The sequence below is a fragment of the Canis aureus genome, chromosome 14 (genome assembly GCF_053574225.1).
Source record: "Canis aureus isolate CA01 chromosome 14, VMU_Caureus_v.1.0, whole genome shotgun sequence".
In the NCBI taxonomy this organism is placed as follows: Eukaryota; Metazoa; Chordata; class Mammalia; order Carnivora; family Canidae; genus Canis; species Canis aureus.
The window spans coordinates 32130834-32142815 of NC_135624.1; the positions used below are offsets into that span (position 1 = coordinate 32130834).

Genomic DNA, 11982 nt, shown 5'->3' on the forward strand with positions numbered 1-11982 from the left:
AGACCCGGGTTCAGGTCCTTCCCTTTGTCAGTAGTGTGACTATAGGCAAGTTTCTAACAGCTCTGGGCCTCAAGTTTCATCTTCTCCATGGTTCCTTCCAGCTCTGAAGGCCTCCAAGGCCTGTAATCGGCCAAGTGCCTCTCTCAGTGCTAGGTCCATAAATCTCATAAAATGCTGTTACGTAATTACTGCTGATCAGTTGAATTAGACTTGCTGATTATTACTAAGGCCTTCCGGTTCCATTTTCTGGACTGACATCACCAGGTAGAGAAGCATCCATGAGTGATACAGGGGTGAGATAAAGCCAAAGCTGGGATTCTAGGAAAGGGTAGGAGTAGGGAGATAAATAGTGTGATAGTGCTAAGTGATTTTCCATTAGTACAGATGGCCGGCACTGGATGAACACATTCCCTAGCGCAGTATGTTGGATAGTATTTCACCCCATCTCTTCCAAAAGTCACCCATCAAAGGAAGAAAAGGGCTTGAACTGCTATTGCAAATTTGCAAAGCATCTAAGGGTCAGTGGCAAAAAATCTCTATGTCAGGCTGTCTGTTCCTTAAGGAAGCCAGACGCAGCAATTCAGTAGAAGGGATTTTCTGTAATGTGTATAAAGCAGGAATCCTTTTTTTTTTTTTTTTTAAGATTTTATTTATTCATGAGAGACAGAGAGAGGGGGCGGGGCAGAGACACAGGCAGAGGGAGAAGCAGGCTCCCTGCAGGGAGCCCAATGTGGGACCCGATCCCAGGACCCCAGGATCACGCCCTGGGCTGAAGGCAGGTGCTCAACTGCTGAGCCACCCAGGCGTCCCTCAACTATTAAACTCTTACAAGGTCCAGATGATTTTACAGGTCTCTGGAAGGAGGAGGGGGCTGGGAAAGAGAAAGGAAGATCCTAACCCAGGTCTTCAGCATGGAGAGAAGCCCACCACAGGAGGGATCCAAGCAGAGCTGATGTGTGGTGCACTCCATGAGCCAAGTGCTACGTACATGCTTTTATTCTTCATAAACCACAAACAAGAAGGAATCTTGTTCCTAAGTCATAACCCAGTTTGTTCTCCCAAGAGCACATGACAAGTTGTCCACCCCTCTGTGGCAGAATGAAAAGTCCTGTCCGATAAGGCCGCAGTTTGGATGACACCGCATCTGTATCCTATGACACCTGCAAAGCCAGAGGTGGCCCGAAACCTTGGTATTGACATCACCTTGTCACCTGCAAACCTCTTCCTCGTCACTGTCCCCAAAGGTAACCATCTTCCATCCATGTGGATGTATGTGCTAAGTTAGAACACTAAGAGGTAATGCGGCAGACAGCAATGTGGCAAAGCGGTGCGTGGGCAGGTGCTCAGACCCAGACAGAGCTCCCGACCTAACCGTGGACTCATCTGATCCTTTTACAGCTTGAGGGAAACACCCACCACCATAGTTTCCACACACTCCCTCACACGTTTTCTCCCAGGACTCCTACACCAATCCCATGCGGTGAGCATTTGCAGACTGTGGGACTAGTGAGGTACCCGAACCACACGGTTAGTGCAGTTCTCCTAACAGCTCATCCAATGCACTTCTGACAAACCGACAGCTGACTGAGCCACCCCAAACCAGAGCCACATGGCGCTGTGTCTTCCAAGGGTTTTTAATCAATCCACACTGGAAGATCTTTCACTTGCTCCTTTGAGCATTGCTCAGTTTTAAAGAGATGTAACAGGGCACCTGGGTGGCTCAATCGGTGAAGTGTCTGCCTTCAGCTTAGGGTGTGATTCCAGGGTCAGGGATTGAGCCCCACTCCCTGCTCAGTGAGGAGTCTGCTTCTCCCTCTGCCCCACCACCCACTTGTGCTTGCTCACTCTCTTTCTCAAATAAATAAATAAAATATTTAAAAGTTAATAATAAAATAACATAAAGAGCTGTAAAAAATTGTTTTCATTCTATCAAAACTTCAAGACCCAGACAAAAAAGAGAGAGCAGGGCCTTGCTTCTTTGGAAAATACCACAGGATCCCCATTGACCTATGACACTTTTAAACATCGATGGAATTATTTTTTTATGAATACAAACTGGAAAGGGGGAGCTTCCTGCTAATGGAAGAATAATAACGGAGCATCCACGTTAACCGCACGTAGCATTCAGATCTCCAAGCAGGAGCGAAAGGCTAGTCGTCAACTGGACAAACAGTAGGACCTTCGTCTTACCTCCGATGTCGATGTCGTAAATCTCCTTAGGAGGAATCTCCTTAACACAACACAGGAGGCTCAAAAGTGCAAGCCCTTTCTCCACGCCTGGTTCCTCATTTGCATATGATTATTGCATTTGCTGGCGTACTCAAATTTAGTTGTTTCAAGTGTCTCTCTCCACAGGAGAAATATGGCTCATCTTCCTCAACAGCCTGGCACAAACTTGGTGCTTGACTCAGCCTGGCACAAAGCTTGGCCTTGACACGAATGACCTTAGCACGCTAAGTTGCACCTCTGGACTGTCTATTTGCCATCACCTGGACAAAAGCCCAAGACAGAGAGGAACCTGAGGCACATCCCATACAGAATCCGTGAACCAAAAAAGCCTGTTCAGTTTGGCCAATGGTTCTCAGGCCTGGCTTCATATTGGAATCACCTAAGGGCCATGCCTGGACCCCCACAGTCCAATGGCATCAATTTCTGGGGTGGGGCCTGTTATCTGCGTTCATGTATATGCTCTGTGTTGTTTGTGGGTGTTTAGTCTTCTTTTTAAATATTTTTAACTTTTTTGTTTCTTTTTAATTTAAAGTTAAGAGTAGTATAAGACCCACACATATTTTCTTCACGATGATTTTCCAACTGTTAATATTTTTGCCACAAGTGCCTCCTGTCTCTTCCTCTGCATACGTCCTGTGTGCACACACGAATGCTTGCATGGTCTGCACGTGTGCCCAACATTGGAAAGTAAGTTGTGGGTATTGTGACACTTGACCACTAAAGAAGACACTCTATAGCTCATAAAAATAGAACATTCACGTACAGAGCCACAATGCTCAAGAAATTAAATTTTGACCTAATAATATTATCTAATATGGAGTCCGGGTCCAAATTTTCTTAACTGTCCCTATAATAATACCCTTGATTGTTATTTATTTTTTCAATCTGGAATCCAATCAAGAGTTAACAATTTTATTTGTGTTTTTTTTCCAGCTCTACTGAGATATAATTGACACGTAATATCGTGTAAGTTTAAGAAGTGCAATGTCATGCTTTGATACACACATATATAATGAAATGACTACCATATAAGATTCATAAACATATCTAGCACTTCACATAGCTACTTCTGTGTGTGTATGTGAGTGTGATGAGAACTTTTAAGATCTGCTCTTCCAGTAACTCTCAAATATGCAATATAGTATTGTTAACTGCGGTCACAATGCTGTGCAGTAGATCCCCAGAATTTATTCATCTTATAACTAGAAGTTAGTACCTTTGGACCATCTTCACCATTTCCCCCAGTCCCCAGCCACTGGCAACCACCAATCTGATCTCTTTTGCTAAGTTCAGGGTTTTGTTTTGTTTTTTAAGATTCCACAGTAAGTGAGATCATACAGTATTCATCTTTCTCTGTCTGATTTAGTCTTCTAAAGATTTTATTTATTTATCCATGAGAGACGCACAGATAGAGGCAGACACATAGGCAGAGGGAGAAGCAGGGTCCCTGCAGGGAGCCTGATCCGAGACTCGATCCCAGGACCCCGGGATCACGCTCTGAGCTGAAGGCAGACGCTCAACCACTGAGCCACCCAGGTGCCCCTGATTTAGTTTTCTTAGCATAATACCCTCAAGGTTCATCCATGTTGTTGAAATGACATGATCTCCTTTTTTATGGCTGAACAACGGCATTCCATTGTGCGTATAAACCACATTTTCTTTATCCATTCATCCATCCATGGACATTTAGATTGTTTCCTTGTCTTGACTGCTATAAATTATGCTGCAATGTCCGTAGGGGTTCACATTCTTTAAGAGAGTGATTACATTTCCTTCAGATAGATACCCAGAAGTGGGACTGCTGAACCATCTGACGGTTCTATTTTTATTTTTTTGAGGAACTTCCATGTCATTTTACATAGCGTGAAAACTGTATAACAATTTACATTTCCACCAACAGTGCGCCGCGGTTCCGTTTTCTCCATATCCTCACCAACACTTGTTATCTCTTGGCTTTCGGATAATAGCCATTCTGACACCTCACAGGGGTTTCATTTTGCATTTCACTGCTGGTAAGTGGATGCCGAGCACCTTTTCATGTACATGTTGGCTATGTGACTATCTTCCTATACCCTTCCTAATACCCTTCTATTTGGGTCCTGTGCCCATTTTTTAATAGGATCATTTGCTTTCTTGCTGTTGAGTTGTATGGGTTCCTGACATATTTTGGATATCAAGCCCTTATCAAATATAGGATTTGCACATATTTTCTCCCATCCTGCAGGACACCTTCAAGACGCCTTTCTCCCATTTCATTGATTGCTTCTTTTCCACACAGAAGCCTTTTAGTTTGATGTGGTCTCACTTGTTTATGTGCATGAGTTGCATTTGGCTGTCATGTCTTTTCAGCTCCTTTGACTGGGACAGTTCTCCTTGTTTGTTCTTCCAAAAGGAACCCTTTGGAAGAGACTGCACTGGATATCCTGCAGGATGTCCCACAATGTGGACTTGTTTATTATTTCTTCATGATTGGATTCAGGTCATTTTAGGCACGACTGCAGGTATGTTGTTCATTTTTCACTGAATTATTCCTGGGGAGGGTTAAGAGTCCGTTGAATTCATTATGCACAAGTTTGATGACTGATTCAAGAGAAGCCTGCCAGATTCTTCTTTCTTGTTTTTTTAAAGATTTTATTTATTTATTCATGAGAGACAGAGAGAGAGAGAGAGACAGAGAGAGAGAGGCAGAGACACAGGCAAAAGGAGAAGCAGGCTCCATGCAGGGAGCCCGACGTGGGACTCGATCCCAGGTCTCCAGGATAGGCCCTGGGCTGAAGGCGGCACTAAAATGCTGAGCCAACCAGGCTGCCCCTGCCAGATTCTTCTTCAGCTATCTTCTCACCTAGGTGATTCACATGCATATCGAAGTCTGAAAAGTCTCACCACTACTCAACTTGTACAAAGGCTCCAGACCAGCTTTCCTCTGGGAACTTTTTTTCAAAGCAAGCTCTACACACAGCACAGGGCTCGAGATCAAGAGTCTCCTGCTTGACCCACTAAGCCAGCCAGGTACCCCTCTCCTGGTGACTTTCCAGAAAATTCCTCCTCATCCAGGAAGGTAGAGTTCCAGTCTCTCCCTGTTATCTTTCTTCTATGTCATCTGCCACTTGGGACAGCAGTGATGTGATGAAGACAGCACTACAACATAAGTGGAACACTGCGGCAGGATCCCAGTTCTACTGCAGGTAGCTCCAAGAGTCTGGACAAATTGCCTAATATCTCAGAACCTGTTTTCATTTGTAGAGGAGACACACTGTACCCTCCCTTCCAGCACTGATGGCCACCTGATGTGAGCCTTTCTCCTGGACGGTGAGACACCAGGCACCCATGGTCACAGACCCTCCCAGCTCACCGGGGCCCAGACACCTGCTACTGGGGACTGTAGTGGTCAACCTTTTTTTGACTTCTTCACTGACTCCAGCGGTTTGAAAGTATCATATATAAAAATAAAAAAAAAAAAGAAAGAAAGAAAAGAAAGAAAAGAAAAGAAAAGAAAAGAAAAGAAAAGAAAAGCCAGGAAGAAAGCAAGGAGTTCAGAAAGAGTCTAAAAAAAAATTATTAGAGAGAAGAGAGGGGCATGGATTTGATGAGATGGGCAAGAGGAAGGCAGGTTAAATATAACATGAGAGGAGAAGAAGGAAGGAAACAGTATTTACGGACTATCTGCAATGTTTTGGGGGAGGTCACTGCGAGGACCTGTGAGCTGGATGGAGCGCCTGCCCCGTCCTTGGTCCATACACTCCATTGTCTACCATTCCCTTTCAGTGACTAAGACAAGCCTCCCGTGTAAGTCCCATTGCTTATTATACATGCCACCTGGGGACCTGGAGTGGTCCACATCTCTCTTCCCTTTCCCCTTGCCCTCTGTCTGCAGAGAGGGCCAGGTTTATATTTACCCTAGGGAACACCCAAGGCTGCAAACCAACACAACGCAAGGTTCAGGCATTGTATATCGGCCACCTCAATTCAATTTCACAACAACCTTGGGAAGTAGGCATGGTTATCTCCATATCAGAAATAAAGAAACTGAAATCCAGGAAAGTGAGTAAGTTGGTCCAGCCAGGACATAGCAGACTGGATCAAACCCAGGTCCAGTTCCAAAGACCATGCTCTTTCTGCTGAATAAAGATTGACACAATGAAACCATCCCTCACACTCATCAGGATAGCTATGATCAAAAAACAAAAACAAAACAAAACAAAACAAAAACAAACAAAAAAACAAGAGAAACCAGGGCTGGTGAGGAAGGGGGAGAAATTTCAAGCCTTGCACGCTGTGGATGGGAATGCAAAATGGTGCAGCCACTATGGAAAACAATATGGAAGTTCCTCAAAAAATTAGAAATTGAACCGCCATATGATTCAGCCATCACCCCAACTTCCCAACTTTGGCTATGTATCCAAAAGAACTGAAATCGGGATCTCTGAGATATTAGCACTTCCACGTTCACTGAAAAGCTATTCACAACAGCCAAGACGTACAAATGAGCTATGTGTCCATCAACAGGTGAATGGAGAAAGAACGTGGAACGCTGATCAGCCTCTAGTAAGCTGCCGGGTCCTTGTGCCCCATTTCTCACCCCTGCCTGCCTGCCCCAGGTTGGGGGGGGGGCACCCACCTTGGAATGCAAACAGTGGGTATTTCTTGTGACCATGTCCCCTTGGTCTGTCAACAGGTGAGTGAATAATCATACCCAGCTGGCTGCAGAGAGGTGGTGAGGGCAGCAGGAGGCCTGGGCAGAGTGTCAATCCTGCCACAGTGACAAGATGAAGCCAGCATCGCTCTCTGCTGACAGGCTAGGGAAGGGGAGTCCCTGGGCAATGTCACAGCAGCACAGTGGCATGTGCTTTTAAGGCGTCCCTATTCAGAATCAACCAATGAATATTCAGTACCTGATGCTGGCCTAATTTCATGCATATGCTTTAAGCCTATAAACACCACCCTGTGACAGGGCAGTGTAATCATCCCCAACCTACAGGCCACGCAGAGTCACAGAGACTTCAGGAGGTCCATATGGGAGTTCCAAGTCCAGCACATTCTCCACAGCAGCGGGATCTTTTTCAGGCTCAGGAAGCAGAGCAGGGATCAGTCTCACGAGGGGCCTCCCTCCCTACCTCCTCCCTCCCAGACTTAGTCCATTTTAAGACTTCCACAAGCTAAATCTCTTCACTAAAATCCTATAATGCTGACTGTACCTACTGGTTGTGGTGGTGAGGGTGGTGATAACAGTAAAGCCATACAGAGCAAAGTCTTAGTTAACCAAGAGTATTCTTTCCCTCATGCATTCAGTAAATGCTTACCAAGTAACCACCACGGACCCCGCTGGAAACAGAACGCCAAAGAACACCATGGCCCTTACTCTTAAGTAGCTCTCAGTTCAAAGGCAGAGACAAGCAAGCAGATCAATCTAATGCAATGTGCAAAATCCCAATGCTGAGGACATGACAGAAGAGGGCAATTCTAGCTCAACCTGGGGTGGGTGGGGGACCCAGGGAAAAGCCTGACTCCAGAGCTGGGTCAAGGTGAAAGTGGGTAACCAGGAAAAAATAGGGACGAGCATTTAAGGCAAAGGGAGCAGGGTTGGAGTGGGGGCCTTTGGTCTCCACATTTGCTGTATTTTACCTTTAGGACAGGAGGGGGAGGGGAATCACATCTCAGGGGGCTGGTTCATTAAAAATGATAATAATAATAAAAGCATGCACTAGGCTGTGAGCCCGTGGTCAGCCCAATTTCCTGGCCCCCTATGCCATTAGCTACAGCCCAGAACAGGATAATGGATGCTTCGAAGCACGAATTACAGTGCCTTGCAAAATCCTGAATCATCAATGAAAAGTTCAATTTGCTCACTTGACTGCACTTCCTCCTAAGCTGGAGGAGGGACGAACGGTGCATCCACTAACTAGGTATGCTTCGCCATCAGGAGCTGATGCCCAAGCCAACATGGTTTCCTATTTAATCTCCGATTAATCAGAACCTGCAATCCCACCGTCACCTTAGCCCATTCCACATTTCCCTAACATCATGCTTCCCTGATTTCTGACTGTTTGGTTTCCAAACTCCATCCCTAGCCATTGCCAGCTGTGAGCTAGCAAATGAAGTCAGAAGTATTCTTCAGAGCCCTGTGTCATCAGTGGGGTGAGGGGGACCCACTGATGCCTAGTGAACTACCCAGAGCCCTGCAATTGTGGGCAGAAGGTAAGAGCTGGGATCCAGCTCAAAAACAGAGTTGACCCACTGCAGTCAGACGTAAGCAGCCAGAACAGTAGCTGTGTGATCTTGGACAAGTGGTCTTATTGAAGTTTTTTTCCTCTCATCTATAAAATGTAGACAGCAATCCCCACCTCGTAAGATCCTGGAGAGAGTTCAATGAAACAAATGATTTGCATGTCTGAAAGCATCTGGCTAGGTAGTCACCTCTTCCATATCCCACACTCTCCAATTTTCCTGGTCCTCTCTGGGAGACGAGGCTACAGGTTTTGGCCTCCTCAAGCCTGCTCCTGCTAGATGGAATAACTGAAAAGAAGGATACAATTGAGGCTCTGTCAATAACAGGCCTTAGCTATCCCTTCCCTCCTGCCCCCATTGGGCAAGGCGGGGCAGGGGTGCTGTCTGGGAACAGTGGGAGGAGAAGAGGGACCCCTCCACACACAAGCGGCAGTGGAACTCCAGATTTGGAAATCAGAAACCAATAAATAGTGAACGCCATTTACATGCAAAAGGCCATGCTGTGTCTCTGGATGTTTGCGTGCACTCAATTTTTTTTTTTTTTACTATCACATTCCACTATCAATTGAACGAATCAATTAATTTAAAGTAACCCTCGTCAGTTCAATTGAACTAAACACGGTGTTAGAAACAGAGAGGAATACATTTTTAATCCCTTTTTACGGCCTGAAGAGAGCAAATGGAAAAGTAACTCCCTTGATAACCCGTGTCTCTCCAGCCACTAACACTTGCAAATTCATGCGGAAGTGGATGCCAGAGGCTGGAGCATCCAAGATCGGTGCTTCCTGGCTGGATGCCTTCCCTTCCTGCTGCCAGTTCCTCAGTTTCAGGGAGGCATCCTCTCCAGGCTTCTGTAACCTCTCACAAGAAACCTGTTGCCAAGTCTGAGGTCCTGTGCAGACGCCCCCACCTGGTGGCCAAATCTGGAAAAGCCATTCCAGCCAAAGATGATTGGCAGGTAGCAACTCCAAGTCTCCCTGAACTCCCGGGGATCACAACACTCACAGGTCAATCGGAGGAGGACATAGAGGAATATGTGCCACTACAGGCATGAGAGGGGCCAAAGTTACGGGCGGTTCCCCGCCAAAACCCTGGAAATGCAGGGCTTCCCAAAAAGCAGCCATCAGAATGACTAAGCCACAGACAGGAGGAGGCAGGGGGTAACTGGAAATGCCCTGCCAACCCCGGGGGTGTATGCCGACAGCTCTGACTTTCTCTCTTGGGTGAGGAGTCACCACTGCCGTCCTCTCCGCACCCCACCCACCCTCCAAGTACACAAGGAGATTTCCTGTCCTGAGTGTCAGGTGCACAAGGGAGTTCCATCTTCCTTCCCTGGCAACACATTTTCACCCTGCCTAGCAAGCAGACTCTTTCTAGGGGAAGGGTGCCTGGGGTCAAACCTCCAGCCCAGGCCCCTTCACGTGACCCGCACCCTTGTCCTCCCCGGCAGCAGTCAGCAGTTGACGTTGAGGGGATATGGGGACCAGATGTGGAGGCGCCTCAGCCAAAGTAACCCCCGGCCCTCATCTCCTTGGCATTAAGCTCCCAGCTCCCCTGTGTAGGCTGGAGCCGGAGATCCTCTCATTCTCCATATTCTCTCTCCTGTTCATTAACTTCGGTAAAAAAAGAAATAACCGAAAGACACACATTTTGACCAGTCCAAGGCCCTGATTAGAGCAACCCCAGGTTCTACACCAGGATGGAGCCCTCAGAACGGTAGCACAAGCAGGCAATTGATACCCGCGCTCATGCGCGCGCGTGTGCACACACACACACACACACACACCCCACTATGGGCAGTGTACCTACCACTCCCATCCCTACCTAACTCCAGGATGCAGCATCTAAACTCGGCAGCCATCCCAGGTGAAGGGACCCACCCCGAGCAGCAACACAGAGCGTAGGGGAGGGATCCGGCTTGATCCCGTTCATCCTCCGCGTTAATTTGGGGGAAACCACATCATTCTGTGGAGCTTGGATACCGACCTCGGGAGACGGTGCCATCCACGCGCGCCCGCGCGCCCGCAGAGGCGCCGATCCCATCTCCAAAGGAGCCCGGGGTCTGCACGCTGGGCTCGCTCTTGAGCCCCAGGCGTCCGACACCCGAGACAGCGGCTGGGGCGGGGGGGGGGGGGCGCGGGACACAGCGCGCGGGGAGGCGCGGAGGGCACGGCCGGGTCTCCCCCCCCCCCCGCCCCCGAGCGCCAGGTACTCACACGAGCGCGTGGTACAGCAGCGCCCAGCCCCGCGGTCTCTCCAGGGCGTCGTAGATCAAAGTTTGGATGCGCCGGTACTTGGCGTTGTTCCTCTTGACCGGGCGGCTCAGGGGGGTCTTGGCCAGGAGCCCGATGCCCTGCGGGGTCCTCCGCAGCCCCTCGTCGCGGCCGCCGCCCTCCAGCAGCAGGGTCCCGTCTTTGTCCGCCCCGGCCCCGAGCGCCAAGGTGACTTGCTCCGCGTCGCCCGGCGCCAGCCCCACTTTGCGCTCCTCGTCGCCCGCCGCCGCCGCGCCCCCCCCGGCCGGGTTAGCCGCCCCGCCGCCGCCCCCGCCGCCGCCCCCGCCCCCGCCCCCGCCGCCGGCCGCCCCCGCCGCCCTGCGCGCCTTGAGCCCCATCGGCCTCGCCCCCGCCGGCCGCGGCGCCTTCTCCGCTGCTGCTCCGGGAGGAAGGGGCGCCCGGGCTGCGTGGACGAGGCGGCGGCGGCGGCTGCAAGCCCGGGAACTCCAATGCCATGATCCGCGCGCCGCTCCCCACCCGCCCCCCAGCCAAAAGCCGGCAAGGCGGGCCTCCCCGGGGACGCGGGGTGCAGGGGGGTCACATCCCGCGCGGGTCAGCCGCGGGGCCCCGGGGGCTGCGGGCGAGGGCGAGGGCGAGGGCGAGGGCGAGGGCGCGCGAGGCTGGCGCGGAGGCGCTAGGGCGCGCGGCGGAGGGAGCCCGGCACCCGCGCTCCGGGGCGGCGGCGGCGGCGGCACCCGGGCCGGCGAGCCCGAGGCAGCATCGCAGTTTATTTACAAGCCCGGTGCCAGCCGCCCGCCCGCCCGCCCGCCGCACGCGCCGCCGCCGCCTCCGCCCTCCTCCGCGCTCCCCCCGCCGCGCCCCTCCCCGCCCGCTCCAGCCTCAGCCCCGCAGCCGCCGCCGCCGCCGCGGGCCGAGCGCACGCCGCCCCCTCCCTCCTCCCTCCTCCCTCCCTCCCTCGCCGGGGTGGGGCCCCATTGTCCCGCCCCGTCGCGGCGGGAGGCCCCCGCGGCGCCCCGCCCCCCCGCGCCCGCCGCCCCGCACCCCCGCGCGCCCCGCCGGCCGCTCGCGCGCTCCCCGGGGGCCTCGGGGCAACGAGGGGGGCACCCGAGCGGGTGCGGGCGCTGTCTGCCCGCCGTTCCCCCGCGACCTGTCGACCTCCCTCGGCGTCGGCCTGGCCGCTGCAGCTTTACATTCCCTGGTCACCCCCCAGCCCTGCTGCGTGGCTTTGGAAGTAAAATCCCAAGTTGCTGGGTTGGCCACGGCCAAGCGCTGCTGAGAGTCCACAGACTGGGTG

The 11982-nt window shown here is 51.0% G+C and overlaps 1 protein-coding gene across 1 annotated transcript in view; it reads right to left on the bottom strand.

Annotated features, from left to right (window-relative positions):
• The window catches only part of KCNQ3 (potassium voltage-gated channel subfamily Q member 3), a 297245-nt gene extending 286165 nt beyond the window's left edge, over window positions 1-11080 (bottom strand). Inside the window, exon 1 of the mRNA XM_077847276.1 lies at window positions 10671-11080. Within this exon, the coding sequence (XP_077703402.1) occupies window positions 10671-11065 (395 nt within the window). The 5' untranslated portion in view covers window positions 11066-11080. The remainder of the gene's footprint in view (window positions 1-10670) is intronic.
• Between the last annotated feature and the right edge of the window lie 902 nt (window positions 11081-11982).